The sequence below is a fragment of the Scardinius erythrophthalmus genome (assembly GCF_964197995.2).
Source record: "Scardinius erythrophthalmus genome assembly, chromosome: 21".
Classification (NCBI taxonomy): domain Eukaryota; kingdom Metazoa; phylum Chordata; class Actinopteri; order Cypriniformes; family Leuciscidae; genus Scardinius; species Scardinius erythrophthalmus.
The window spans coordinates 34,035,371-34,051,276 of record NC_138241.1 but is presented as its reverse complement, the minus strand read 5'-3'; the positions used below and the strand labels follow the sequence as shown (position 1 = coordinate 34,051,276).

The 15,906-nt window shown below is 37.6% G+C and overlaps 1 protein-coding gene across 2 annotated transcripts in view; it reads left to right on the top strand.

The window, feature by feature from the left end:
- itga9 (integrin, alpha 9) overlaps positions 1-14,157 on the top strand; it is a 92,148-nt gene extending 77,991 nt beyond the window's left edge. The window contains exons 22-28 of one of the 2 annotated variants that reach the window (XM_081351547.1): positions 1,458-1,566; positions 2,672-2,779; positions 6,339-6,464; positions 6,724-6,843; positions 7,341-7,436; positions 9,264-9,383; positions 13,221-14,157. In XM_081351547.1, the coding sequence (XP_081207673.1) occupies positions 1,458-1,566; positions 2,672-2,779; positions 6,339-6,464; positions 6,724-6,843; positions 7,341-7,436; positions 9,264-9,383; positions 13,221-13,319 (778 nt within the window). In that variant the 3' untranslated portion in view covers positions 13,320-14,157. The remainder of the gene's footprint in view (positions 1-1,457; positions 1,567-2,671; positions 2,780-6,338; positions 6,465-6,723; positions 6,844-7,340; positions 7,437-9,263; positions 9,384-13,220) is intronic. The other variant, XM_081351546.1, reaches the window with a different exon arrangement.
- Positions 14,158-15,906: the final 1,749 nt, after the last annotated feature.

Here is a 15,906-nt window from a genome sequence, read left to right as displayed (position 1 = left end):
TTTCCTCTGTGGATTGTCAAACAAAACCTAAAATACCTAAAATTTAGTCTATAAGACTAAATATTGTACACCATATTCTGAAGCTAGATAATAACTCTGAAGAACTGTCCAAAAATATACGCACTTTCAGTGAATGCATAAAGCCAGATTGAGATTCCTTTACATCTCCTTTGGTGTTTTGTGGGGGGAAAAAAATCAATTCATACATGCTTTTAACATGAGAGTAAGTACATGATATAAGAGTTTTCTTTTCATTGTTTTTGGTAGCCTATTCTTGTAAGAGCTTTGTAGTCGATCACACTGCCAGACATCAGATAACACCAGAGACATATGTGGTCCGCTCAGTGTTTAGTTCTTATGTGCACATTTCTTTTTTGGCTCCTGTTTCTTTGCACCGCTGGAGTATTTCAAAGTTAAAGGCTCACAGACACTTGTTTCACAGAGATGAATGATGCTTAAATATACAACATGTTCTTCAGCCAGATGTACAGCCTGATAATGTGAACGTCCTCCCTGTAATGTTTTAGATGAGCGCGCCAGAGACTACACTTTAATATATAAACACAAACTCCAGAGGTTCGACGTAAAACCAGATCAAAGTCTGTTTTGTGTAATTTAGCAGGTTAACTTCATATGTATTAGAAGGTTTCTGTAATCAGTTTATGAATATAAAGATTGTATTTAGTACCTATAGACAAACCTATGCAATACTCTTCTTGCATGGAGTATTTTCCAGATGTTTTAACTATAAAACCTGCAATGTTTTACTAAAATGAAGTAATTCTGACAGCAGCACACTTACATTATATTATAGATCAAAGCTACCATCAAATTAATCACATTAAAGGGTTTCCTATTATGCTTTTTTGCACGTTCGTCTTTTAGTGTGTAATGTTGCTGTTTGAGCATGAAAAAGATTTCCTCCAGCGGGAGTTCTTCTCTATATCAGTGTCACTGTTTCTGAAATCCCTGAAACGCCTCCATTGTAGTCTTGAGTTTCTTCCATGTACGAACACGTCACAATATTCCTCATTTAAATAATTCATACGCAGAATAAAGGGGCGGGGCCTGGTTGAGCTAGTTAGTAGTGTGTTGAAAATGGCGGTTATGGTAAGGGGCGGGACATTTCCCAAACATGCTCAAAGCGATCAACCAATCACAACACACTCATCCAGCCGACCAATCAGAGCACAGTGTGCTTTTCAGAGGGAGGGGCTTCATAGAGACAGGAAGTAAACAGAGCGTTACTGACACATTGGGAAGAGACGAGCTGCAACAATGTACAATGTGTGAAAAATAATGTGTTTTGAACATTCATGCATGAAAACCTATTCTAGTAGAGCCTATAAACAAAATCAAGACTTTGTAAAAGGGAATAATAGGTCCTTTTTAAGTGAAAGACATAATATTAAAGCACAATGAAGAATTGCTGTATAACTGTGTGTCCGTTTCTGCAGTGTGGTCAACCCTACGTCTTTTGTATATGGAAACTCAGTCGACCGATCACGCTTCCTTCAGCTGGAAGACATGGAGTGCCGCTTTCAGCCGCTCAACTTCACCTTTCAGGTATCCCATGTGTTCATTTGCTGTTCAGATGTGAAGTTTTTCTGGGCATTTTATTGCAGACTCTGACTTTAGTGATCAGTAAACACTGACAGAGTGGTCAGGACCCTGAACCAGCAGGGTGACGTATTTTACGATAATGACTGGTTAACTGTATGCTATCCCACTTACATGATTACTTTCAAAATAAATAAAGAGATGAAATATTGCTTTGCGTTTAAATCAAATCACTAGAGATATCAGAGGATCAATTGCCTTATAAAATGGTTAATTATACCCCCCTCCCCTCCCCTTTTTTCCTTTTTTATCTCATTCTGTTTAGTTATTGATAATATCTGTTGCTCCCCCTTCCCTGTGTGTTTGTTTGAATGGATGTTATCTTGTTATATCCTAAAGACAATAAACAGACTGTGATTATGCCTTTCCACAGTTTTTAACATTGCAAATCTAGAAAAGATTTTTTATATTTTCTTTTATTAAAAACCAATTTCATTTTCAGCTGTGCAACAGCTCTACAGAAGACAATAGTGTCATTATTCAGCTCAATTTACTTCAGTGTGATTCAGTTTATAGTTATATTGAGGGTAACATTAAACATACTTGATACTGAATTTTTATGGAGTTTTGAGGCAAAACTTCATCTGTCCCATAAACGTCAATTAAAACTCAAATGAAAAGCAGAAAAAAGCTCAAAAAGGTATTTTTCAGTGCTAAATGAGTGTGTCTTTCGGTGCAATTTTGATGTCTTTCTCTCTTCTGACCAACATAATCAATCTCTCAATATGTTTTCCTCTTTTGGAAAGCCATAGCAGCGCTATCATGATTTTTTTTCTTTTGCTATTGGGTCAAATGTAGCTTCCGTTCAAGTTTAGTTTACCCGACTATAACAACTTCCGCTTCTGAAAACCCTGGAAAAGTGAAAAGGGTCCAATTAGTATCATTATGCAAAATAATGTGACTTTAAAATGTCCAGTCCAGAACCAAGCTGCATTATAATGTGCTTTAAATGAATATGAAGTGCACTATTTGCTGTGATTAACTAGCAGTTAGTTGTTGTGCTGAGCATAAATCCCAGTTTAAATCCGTTTCCCATGTGCTGTTTGTGTAGGTGATAAACAATGGGCCCAGCAGACTTCCAGGCTCCACGATGGACATCAGGATACCCAACCGCCTGGCTGGAAACGGACCAGATATGTTCCATATCATTGACACACAAGTGAGTTCCTGCCACTGATGCTCTTGTTTATTTAGCTAGACTTCATTCTCAGTACCTTCTCATCTAAATGTAATGTGTTAGTGCTGTAAGCTTTTCTTCTTTGGTATTTTGTGCCACACAACGGCGTTGTTGATTTTTGATTGGCTGACCAATCTCAGAGAGTTTGAATAATTTCCATGTCACTTCACCATGTTCGTTTTAAGCTTCTAAATTCATTCATTCATCCATTATTTATTTCTTTCTCTCATGAGGAGCAGCATTTATTGCAAACCAAAATGAACGCAAATTGCATCATATCTGCATTGCCACCTTAGGGTGCCTTGATTTGCAATCATTTCATGTCCCCATCATCAATTATTCCTTACATATATAATTTTCCCACGTTATTTCTGAATTGGCTTCTGAATCAGTTCCTGAATCGGTTCAGACACTTTTGAAATGACTTTGCAGCCTTGATGAGGGTTAATTGTGAGTTAAATGAGTACTTTTAGACTTTTAGAGAGCGTTTAAGGGACAAAACAATCTCGGAAAATGTCTTGATGTAAACGTACACATTGCAATCATGGTATATAAGTAGAACAACTCATCCTGGTTTGTTGCATTATGCCTATATAACATGCATTACATTTTCAATAATTCAACGGTCCATTGTCAATTATGCCTTACTTATATTACGTGTAAAACATTGTTTTTACTTAAGGTTAAGTATGATTACATGTGCTATATTTACCTTATAAAGTACTTCATAAATGCCACAATCGTTGCATGTTTTGATTTTTCAGCTAAATATACAGAGCTAGGCTTTTTCTATACTGTATCTATAGAAATGAGGGCGGCTTGTTGATTATGTTCTTTTCACATACAGCGCGGAGTTTAGAGAGGTCAACATCCTCAGGCTTATAGTTAACTCAGAGGTGATAGACAAGGTGCCATGGATAGTGCCTAAGTTAGACTCACAATAAGCTTCATATCGAGGGTAGAAATTCAAGACCAGCACCACATTCAATGTTGATTTAACCCTTACAGCGGCCATATTACTAGATCAGGCAAGGGATCAACCTGTTGACTGTGAATGGGAGGACAGGGGAGGTTTGTATCCCACCCTGTACGCCCCATATGGAATCACTTACGAGGGATTAGACGGCTTGCACGAAAGGGTGGAATGGGACACTTGGGGAAAAGCTTCTGTTCACCCTGACTAACCTGTAGCACAGTGGCAATGCTGGGTAACCCGACTCACAGAGGAGTGGATGTTCTCAGGCGCCCACACGGACCGCACAAACACTCGGCCTAATTAAAAATGCACACGTGGAGGAATTCCACTGCTCACAAGGCTGAAAACATATGGGGCGTTTTTACATAAACAGTTTGGGCTGGTCCCTCGACACTGAGGAGATGTCTTAAATTAGTGAGGGTTACGTGACATAGCTTTGTTCCAAACCCTAGAGCTGGTTAAAGTCGTCTTCTACCTTCCAAAGCCACAAACATGCTTTAACCCTGCTTTTGTGTTCGGGTCAATTTGACCCGCATTTAAACTGCTTCAAACACTGGTTAAATTGTTTATTTATGACTTCAGGGTCATGCATGTGCAAGTTGCGACACACACACTGTAAAAAAAAATATTTTTGAAAGTTATAAATAAAACCGATTATTGGAGTTTGTTTTATAAGAAAACATTATTTCAGTCTTTTCTACTTCATAATGTAATGTTTAATTCAATATGTTACTTGCCAATTCTTTTTTTTTACTAGCAATTTCTAGGTGAAAATAGTTTCTTCACCAATCTTTTCACTGTAGATGTAATGTAGTTTTGGAAGGGCTATATAAATGTTGTGCCTGCAGTGGTTTACATGCAATTCACCAGAAATCAACACTTTGAAAAATAGCAAAGAGCCAAATATAAAAAAAAGAAAAGAAAAAGAAAACCTTTATTATAGCTTAGACTAAAATATGAATGATATATTATATAATTTGGGTTTAATGTGACCTCTAACACCAACAGAAGACCTATTTTATTAACACAAGCAAATACTTGAATGCAAAAGTGGATGATTGGCAAGTACACAGTTCTTTTTTAACATACTTAACGTGTGCTTTTGCATTACAGTTTACACAGTTTATCTTGTGTAGCTAGAAATGTTTGCATTAATTTTTCTGCCTATTATTTGGAATGACATTTGTGTTGAGAGCGCACATACAATATATAGGCTCAATGGAAAAATGTGCCTCTACCTATATTTTTGCAAATTGTATACATACAATTCACTGCGGTAAAACACTAACAATTTTCAATCCTTTTCACACAAATTATGATTACAATGGCAGAATGTCTATTAATAAAGGCTTATTTCCACAAGGTTTCTTGCATAATACTGTTATGACCTCACTTGACAACACTTTTACCATAGTACATGATTTGTAGGCTATACTAATATATTTTGAAGTTAGCATCACATAATTGGCTCCATATGTATGACTTTTCTTATGAAGTCATTGTTCGATAGCTCACGTGGTACAAGTGCACTTGCAATACGCAGTCCTGTGAAACACTAATCACAAAAAAAAGCTCAAAGACTTGTAGAAGCAAGCTAAAATGACATTGTTCCTTCAGCAAATGCATTTTTATCTCAAGTTTGCTTTTGTCAACACTGTTGGTTGGGTTTATTGTAGGTGGTACATTATTTTCAAACACGATAGAGCATTAATCTTCTACCATTTCATTTCCGAACTGTCGCGATGCATAATAACATAATAAAATGTTGCCAGATTTATGTTCATCTGGTTCGGATAAAAACTAAATGCACATTTAGCTGCACTCACTGGACATTTCACAATTCAAACGTGCAAGAAGCAATATTTTGCAGTAATGTCGCCAATTTCCAATAAGCTTGGGTTGTATATTTCTTAAAGCGCTGTCTAGGGAGGCAAGTCACTAGGTTTTTGTAGTGAAAATCAGCCCAGGAGTAAATGACACACTGTAAAATAGGCTTGTTAAGTCATACATGAAACAGGCTGAGATCCTTTCCTTTGACTTGAGAGAAGACAATGTGAGGTCTTTAGATGCTTTACTCTATGGAGGTCTGACTGGAAAGGATGCGAATTAAAGGAAGAGGTGAAGTGTTCCCCGGGGCCAGAGGGGTGGAAGGGGCAGCGGGACATTAAATCACTCCAGATGGGATGCGCTGCCAGAGAAAGGCTTCCGAACTCCCACTGGGAAAGAACTTCCTTTCGTTATCTGAATTACTTACAGGTCTGAGCTCACTGGATGAATTACAATGTCAGCACATCACCTTTCAATAATCCCACCCAACCATTGGCAGTTTGCAAATGAAAAGAATTTGATCGGACATATTTTGATATGTTTATGGACATATTCTATTGATGATGGCAGCAGTAATTCAACAGTTAACAAGTACGTAAACAAGTGTGTTTAAGCCTCTAACGAAACTGTAAGCCGGTTTATTATAGTTAACTGAGTAGTATATGAATGATGCTAAAATAACACTGAGTGTGAGATTCTCCCACAATGAATTTGATCTTGTTTTCTGTTTGTCTGCAGGTATCAGATGGTCGAGGGAACTGCACGTGGCACAAGAACCCCAAACCCTGCACAATCCCACAGGACAAGGAGAGCATCTTCCACACCATTTTTGCCTTCTTCACCAAATCCGGAAGAAAAGTTCTGGTATGACAAAGGACTTATTGGAAATAATTCACTTATTGGTGAAAAAACCTCACTGTGAGAAAATGGCATCCAAATGCATTTAGTGTTTGGAAATAAGCCATATTTGCATATTTAATGTTGTTTGACAGCCCTTTTTGTCAATGCATTTGTATTAGTGCAGTGGATCACAGCATTTAATGCCCCCTAAAAACACTCTCCTCATTTCACATCAGTTTTTGTGCTGAACGGGTGAATCTTTGATGGTATACTGTGTCAACAGGACTGCGACCGGCCTGGCAGAGCGTGTCTAACAATTTCCTGCAGTCTGGGCTCTCAGGCTAAAGAAGAGGCCACAAGTATAGATGTGCAAATACTACTGAACACTGAAATACTACAGAGGGTGAGTAACTGGCCTAATAATGCCCTAATAATGTAAAAAAGTTATTGTAAGTTATTGAAATTCTGTGATTTTAATTTACTGATCTGATTAAAATGTTAAATGTTGCAGAATTTAATACTAAATTATCTTTTATCATCATTTAAAGTAGTTAAACTACAGTCAGACTAACATAAGAAATGTTTTTTGAGCAGCAAATCAGCATATTAGAAAGATTTCTTAATGATCATGTGACACTAAAGACTGGATTAATGATGCTAAAAAAAATTCATATATAATATACATACGCAAAAGTGAAAAATACAGCTTTGTTATATATATAATATACAACTAATAAAGCAGAAAGCAAAAACAGTGCTAAACAACAGTTTTAACATGATATTTTGCTACAAAAAAGACATGGTAACTGGAACAATTGAGCAGTGCCTCAACATTTATAAATTAGGCTGATGCGTCTCTATCTGTCTGTAAATGTGTCTGTCTTTATGTGTGGTTTGCAGGACAGCTCCTCTGTGATCCAGTTTGTGACACGAGGTCACGTCCAGCTGGACGACAGGGCCGTGGAGGTCTCCACCGGACTTCCAGAGGAGATTTTTGTAAGTGATCAAACCGATGAATAATCCAATCCAACAGTCAGGCATTTCTTGCCAAGCATATTTGTACCATTACCGTAAACTACACTCAAGACCCAAGCCAACATGCTAGTGGTTTTCATTGTGTGATTTGAAACCGGTATGATTATTGTCTTTGAAACCGATCAGGACCCCTGATGCACGCAAGAGAATTAAATTGTCCGTTTGCATGATTCGGAGCTCATCAACTTGTAGATGTGGGTCGAGTTTGCTGCTCATATGGGAGTAGGAGGCTTTTTTTACTCTACAGCTGTGCTCAGGAACAGTCGTCTCTAATACTGCAGACCTCGGCGTGCCGATTGATTGGAGGAATATGGGAGGTGTTTTAGTGGAGCTGATGGTGTCTGGTGCCATGGCATCTCACTCAGCCCTGCATTCAGCTGATTGGGTTTCTGACCCGGTTTCAACCAGTGTAGTGGCCAATTCCTAATAGGGATGTTTAATGGGTCTGTGCCCCTTCTGCCCTCGGCACTTAGGAAATGTATCAGTCCCAGAGCAATCTTTTATTAAGTTGCACAAGGCAGTCCCTCGGGCAAATGGTGGACATGCAACTCTCATTTAGGAATTGCATTAATACCACACAGTCTTCTAGCGTGCTTCAAATGTATAATTTCCATCATGTTCACAGCCACCTAGACAAATTGGAAATGACAGACCGACTGTGATCGCTAAACCTGTATATGCTACTATATCTTTACTTCAGTGTTCGACTGAGTCAGCTGCACTCAACAAATGCTTTAGATATATTTAGTGCGATATTTATATCCTACCCTCCATTGTTAGTCAAGAATAGAAGTGATATATAGTACTGTTTATCTCATAGACGGCACACAGTTGAAGATATTATTGCTCTTTCATAGCTCAGGATCGACTTCACCTTAGAAGATCCTAAAAGTAAGTAAATAATTCTGGGGAGGGGGGGGGGCTTTGGCAAATCTGAGCAGAGTTTAGTTTTTCATAACTCATAACGAGGAGTTACATGTGAGATACTGGGGTCTCAGGAGAAACATCAGAGAAGAAGGAGACAAAGGTCTTCAAAGGTCTTCATTTGTATCTCATTACTGCTTATTAGAAGAAACAACTGAGATCTCAGTTGTTTCTCACTGACAAAAGAGATCTCATTTGTGATTTTACACGACTGCAGGCGGTGATCTGTGGTATATTATTTCGGCCCTCATATTCAAGGAGTGAAATTGTGTCCAGAAGCTGAAGCGAGATTTATCTGGGCTGGCATCTCTCTCCAGACTGGGATTTTCTGCTAGCTTTTCATGCAACATTTAAATCCAGATCCATTGAGGGAACTGTTGCTCTCGCTGTGTTTTTATGGAAGTGCATTATGGTTTTCAGAGGTGAAATTCTTCCACACTTTACTGTCAGCAAGCACGCATGCCATATAACACATATTGTGCATAAAACTGTGTATGTATGCGTTTCGATTGTTATTCAGAAGGATATCTCATCCTTAGATAATGATAAATGAAGTCCAGTTGTAAATAAATGATCTTTTACTGACATTCTGCAATGATCTGGATAAATGAAAACCTTCAGAGATGTGTGTTTGATTGATTTGTTGACTTGAAATCTCATTTCCCTTTGATTGAGTCAATGCCTAATATACTGTAGACTCAGCGCAGACATTATAACATCCAGGAAATTACACACTGATTCATACAGTCTATAAAATCAGATCTTTGGTCCCACTGAGAATGACGTTCTCTAATATGTTTATTCAACTCAGTGAGGTTATGACGGGCTCTGCTGAATGTTGTGTGTGTGTTCACTCTCTTGCAGCTGGTGTTTGAGGCTCTTCACAGTCAGGAGCCCAGGGGTTACGTGGTGGGATGGATCATTGCCATCAGTCTGCTGGTTGGGATCCTCATCTTTCTGCTTCTCGCTGTGCTGCTCTGGAAGGTACCGCTTTAGACAACACATGCTCCTGGATCAACATCCGTGTTGGTTCTGGAGAAAACATTTGAGGTTGCTGTTGGATTTAAGGGCTTGAATAACTTTCTTATCAGCCTAGCATTTCTCTAATTTTAGGAGTAGGTTAGGATTAGATTTAGGGTTGGCAGGAGTGCACCACACTTTTAACACGTTTAGATATTTCACCACCCACACTTTTTGGGAAATAATCATATTTTATGAATTCCGGTCACTGTGCAAAGGGAAGAAATAGGAGCCGTCCACATACTGTAAAACAGCGACTGTAAGACTGTAGCAAGCACTAGAACTGGGCAATGAAACCATATCACTATTTTTCTTTTCATTTATAATAATATTTACTGTATTTTTGATTACATAAATGCAGAATCGTTGAGCAGAAGACACTTCTTTCAAAAATATTGAAACAAATTTTTGACAGGTAATGTAAGTTTTATGAATTTGTACTAAATCATAAAACAGAATCCAGAAAAAATAAAACAAAAAACGCAGAATTTGGGGAAAATTTTTTACTAATTTCATTAAATTAAAAGGTAGCTTACACAGTGGAGTTTACTTGTAAACAAACAAGGGTAACACTTCTTGTTACAGTGTCCTTGTTATATAATTATGTTACATGTACTTACCATAGTAATAACAATAAATTATTCATAATTACATGCAACTAACCCTCAACCAAACCCTAATCCTACCCTAACTCTAGTTGCTTATTATTACTCAGTACTTAAATATATAATTACACTGTAACAACGACACCTTAAAATAAAGTGCAACCCAAACAAGTTATATTTACACTCGACTCAGGACTAGATCGGGTAAACAGTAATAGACTGCCCGCACACTTATCTGCTATATGGCAGCTAATTAATATTCATGAGCCACTCTGAAAAGCTTTATGATTTGTGTATGCCACACTTTTCAGATCATTCCTAAGGCCTTGAGGATTAAGTTCAGCAGCTCGAGCATTATCGGCCTGTCATTTCTCTCTGATTATGCTGGTATTTAAGAGTGATTTGGGGTATAAACCATATTCCAAAATCAACAGAGGATGGTGAACCATGCACATGCTCATACTAGGTTTCCTCCCTCATTGGTCCAACACACAGAGACGTCCAGTCCAAATGAGCTTGTTTGCTTGTCATGTTCACTTTGTCTTTTCACATGAGACCCAGTACAAATCAAAAGCCAGAGATGGTTCCTGTTAGACAGCAGTTCGGTTCTTGCAAAGTAAATGTCAGCAGAGAATGTGACCCATCAGGTCACGGTGTGTTGAAAGAGTACAACCACCTGCTCATGTGCAGCGTCCCATTACAGTTAAATTAGCACTGGGTTGCTTTTAATATCCTCTGACAATGATGATGCATGATGCAGTACATGAATGACGACTTGGATTATAATTAGTGCATTGATGGTCTTGGTACTTTACATTCAGATTCAGATTCAACTTTATTGTCATTGTGCAAAGTAAAAGTACAGAGCCACTTTAGCTAGACTTAGCGGGAGTCTTGTTGAGGGTCACATGTCCCTTAGACCCTCATTCACACACTACTGTTGTTTTTCTTGGCCTGAGGGCTCAACAGAGAGCTTTAGACCGACCGTAAAGTGAACAAAACACAGCGCTGACAATAATTTACACTTACACATAAAAGTGAATCGAACGGATTTCAAGGCTTCTCGAACAAGACCTTCTTTTCTTTTCCACTCCATTACTTTCCAGCGAGAATACTAGAGCAAATCCTGGAATGTTGGTGTAGGGATACTTTCCCCCCCAAATCCCAAAACTGCCAAAGTAAACCTCCTCAACATGAGCTGCACATGTCCAGCTACTCCAGCTTCAGGAAATGCCTGGAGAGAGCCGAGGTCTGAATCAATAAACCGCATTCAAACAAAGACAAACCTGTTGAGTCACAGGAAGAGGAACAGCACGTTTCCTGCGCTGACGCGGTTCTTTACAGTAGCGTTATCTGTGTCGCCCGTCCCACTATTTATCTGACTCCCAGCCGCTCCGTTGGCTCAAACTACACAAAGAGATAGTTCGCTCAAAAATGACATCATTTACTCTCTCTTGTTGCTCAGAATCTGTGTGATTATCTTTCTTCTGAGAAACACAAACGAGTTTACCATACAATAAATTGCACCATATTCCACTGTATATATAAAAGCACGTAAAAGTCCTGGCAGAAAGCCAATATATCCAACATTTTTTGACAACTTAGTGTTAACTAATAATTGTTGCAAACTGGCACTACCAACAAAATATGAGTGCATTCCTAGAACTGGGCGTCGTTACACTACATCCTTATGCATCGCTTTCTGCCAGGACTTTTACAGGCTTTTCCCAAATCACGGAAGTGACGTCGACGTCCGGGTTAGCGGTAGCATGAGCCGTCAGGCAAGTGTTATTTAAATAAACTCCTGATGTACTTACAAACTTTCCAATGCCTCGTTTTATGAGTACAGAACCTATTTGTACTACTGTAGAAGTGTGGTGCCATTCTGGGCATTATTAGTGGGGTAATTTATGAGATACAGCCTTGGATCCATTAGCGCCTGCACTAAGCCATTCGGCTGATATCTCTAAATAAGCTCTAACTTAAATAATGTTCGACCAAGGGAAAAAAGGCTTCTGGGGGGTGTTTGGCTCGAGGTCATGGTGCAAAGGACCCTAGGTTGATTTCACTCCGAACCATCCCTTTAAGAGGCTGCAGAAGTCATTAAAAGTTGCATTTTCAACCACAATTGGTGTGTTGAGCTATTTAAATTACTTTTGTTTGATTTGTTCACTGCAAACAGCTGAAAGTCTGTAAATGTTGCCAAAAAACCTGATTTGCAATGGGGGTTGAATAATTTCAATTGCAACTGTGTAAATATATAGTTAATCATTTAAAAACGTCCCCTCTGCTGTTGCTCAAATTTCATTAGCAATTCAAAATATCCATGTGTACACATTCAATCTAGGCACTGATGACACCTAATACCATTGCTAATGTACATTTATAGGATGTATAAATAATATTTTTGGATACCTATATGATAAAGCATTCCTCTTACAGTTTGAATATCATCAGTCATTAGGGATTTCATAATGAAACCTTATGTTAGATCAAGGCCTTCAAAATGTGAGGTTTCGTAGACTATATTTAATTTGATTAAATACATTTTTCCATCCCCTTTCCTCTGACATTAGGTTGAGTGTATCTGATCTGCCAGTTAAAACAAGTAGTTGTCCTTCCTTTTTCTACTATCGATCAAAAGTTTGGGGTCGGTAATATTTTTAACGTTTTTGTAAGAAGTCTCTTCTGCTCGACAAGGCTGCGTTTATTTGTATATTAACAAATATACAGTAAAATTGTGAAATATTATTACAATTTAAAATTATGATTTCTATTTAAATATGTGAAACTGTAATTTATTCCTTTGATCAAAGCTGCATCATTACTCCAGTCTTCAGTGTCACATGATCCTTCAGAAATCATTCTGATATGATGATTTGATGCTCGTGAAACATTATCAATGTTGAAAACTGTTGTACGGCTTCATATTTTATGGAAACATTTTTCAGAATTCTTTAATGAATAGAACAGCATTTAATTAAAATAGAAATCTTCTGTAACATTATAAATGTTTTTACTCAGTTTAATGCATCCTTGCTGAATAAAAGTATTAATGTTTTCACACTATTGAAAGGTAGTGTATTAGCATGATTTTTCTTGGGAAACGGGGTGTAATTTTGTCAGCGAGCGTCTGTACATCTGTCCACTGTCACACCCTGAATGTTGCTGACACAATTATTTTTGTGTTTTGCAGATGGGATTCTTCAGGAGGCATTACAGAGAAATCATAGAGGCGGAAAAGAACAGGAAGGACAGCGATGAAAGCTGGGATTGGGTCCAGAAGAGCCAATGAGAGCTTGGATTGGGTTCAGAAAATCCAATAAGCTGCTACCTTCATCACGGCTCTCTCCTAAAACCCTCCAGCCTTCCATATGTGGAAGAAAAGAATATTCTCCAGATTTTTCGGAGGTTTGACACTTTTTTTTCATTGATGGTGATCTAGCTGACGTTTAAGGGGACCGTGTGGCCTGCCAGAAAACACTCACAGTGGAATACCATTGATCCCAATGGGACAGGCCTCTTGAAGAGACGGAAAGAGAGACTTCCTGAAAAGGAATGTGGATATTGTGTCAATACTAGCAGACAATTACAACCCTCAGGGCGCTGTTGAAAAGCAAAAAAAATCTATTTTTTATAAAATGTATTCCATACTGTATAGAAGAGAGCTTCAAGAGTTGTTTTTAAAGCACTGATGACTGACACATGCCAAAGAGATGATGTTATTCCTTCACAGTGTTTTCAGATGAAGGGGAGACCTTGAAGATGGATTGTATCTCTTTATCCCCACAAGTTTTCATTTACAGAGAATACATAGCAAACGTTTGTGTCCTTCATTCGGACGACTCACGAGCTACTAAACGTCATGAACAAACGAGAATGAACCGTTATCCCAGACAAACTGCATCACTGCAAACTGCTCGAGTTGCTCATTTCAGTCCAGTCGTGCTAAAAAAACAGAAAGAGAAAAGCATCTACGTTCTCAGCTCAAACACGTTTTGTTCATGATATGTGAAATTCACAGCTTAGAGCATTGTTTGTTCTGCACTGGATATTGACCCCACTGAAAGATGCATGATATTCCGAAGGAAAAGTCTTCATAATCTTTCACCAAAATATATGAACTTTCTCTGACTTTGTCTTATTTTCCAACCACTTGTCAAATAGAAACTTTTCATTATCTAATCAATTCTTAATGGGTGCAAATGAATCAAATCCCACCCTACAAATTCTCCTCATTGAATCCTTTTCTCACTCACAATGTCGCAATTGTTTGACTTAAGATCTCAAGTCACGAATTACAATTCTACTGCAAGTATAAAAATATTCTTTTTGGACTTGCAGCATGTTCTGTGTTATTCTTCTACAGTCAATCTAACACCATATAGTATGTGTCTCCTGCTTTTGAACAAATCCCATGACAAGTTCAGACTGCGTATGCACGTGTTTTAACCATGTAGGACCTGCAGTGTGTAATGGCCTAAAAATAGGTGGGAATGTGCAGTACTTCATCACTGGGCACAAACTCGAACTTTGGATCTTATGAGAACAGCTTGTTTGGACTTTACATGAGCTGTTCGCTGTCAGACTTCACATCCATTCTGCCTTTAACCGCTCAAACAAAGCTTGTTACCAATGCAGAAACGGCACGGAGCCCAAATAAGTTTGATAGCTTTTTTAATATAGAGATTTTAAAATATCTCATCTGAAAGACAAAAATGGACCTGATGTTGTTTTAGACGTTCATTGAACTTGGTTGCTTGTTTTGTTACATTTTCCATTTCCCTCTCATTTTGGAGGGTTACTTTGAAAGTAAATGTTTACTGAATGATCAATAGCTTTGCAATTGGATCCCAAATGATCTCTTGATCAGATTTAAATATATATATATATATATATATATATATATATATATATATATATATATATATATATATATATATATATATATATCACCATGGCATGGCAAAAACATATCTGCTTTTCATGCCCGGCCCAACACCAGGTTCTTGCATCGGTTTGTTTCAGAGAGACACATACTTGACATTGTAAGTGTATAACATAACTGTGAGTGTTGTTGCCATTATCACCTATTTTCAGCATTTTAGAATAAACTACTGTCACTGAATTTCAGTTTTATAGATGTATTGAGAAATATGTTTGTTGTACAAGCTCAAGCTGTATATTTATCTACTGAAACTGCCATTTTAAAATTAAAAATCACAAACAGATGTTTCGTCTCTTTTTTGTTTCGGTGCCACCCAAAATATTTAGTGTGTTGCTTGTAGCACTGAGGCCCTCTAGTGTAAAACTGGCGTACTGCTTACACTTTACTGCAGTGTTCAATGTCTGCTCTTTTTTACTTTTTAATATGTGACCAAAATTCATTATATAATGATATGCTTTATAAAAAATAAACGTAATATGCTTGAGTAGTAGGAATTTAGCAATTTTAGTCTGGTTATCATCTTAAAAATGTTTTTAAAAATGGTTCTTTTGAATTTTAGGCCAACTTTGTTTTAAATGACTTTTAGCAATGCAATCAAATGATGAGTCGGGATGTTGAAAATTACAGCTTATATAGTATGGTTGATTCATACTGGAAGTGGATGGAAATGCATTGTATTCTGGAATACAGTATTACTGTATTTTTATTTTTTTTTGTAATTAGAAGGATTGCTATATTGAGTGATGGATGGAATTACAAGTTTGCATCAAAATCAAGAACGTACTCAAATTGTTCTTGGCATCTGTTTAGACATTAAAACAAATTAAACTGCACAGAAATGTATACGTTTTAATATTCTGAATTAAATTATTGATTGTTTTAGTCGTGTTATACAATTACACTAGCTCTTTATCTCACTTTGTAATTAGTTTGG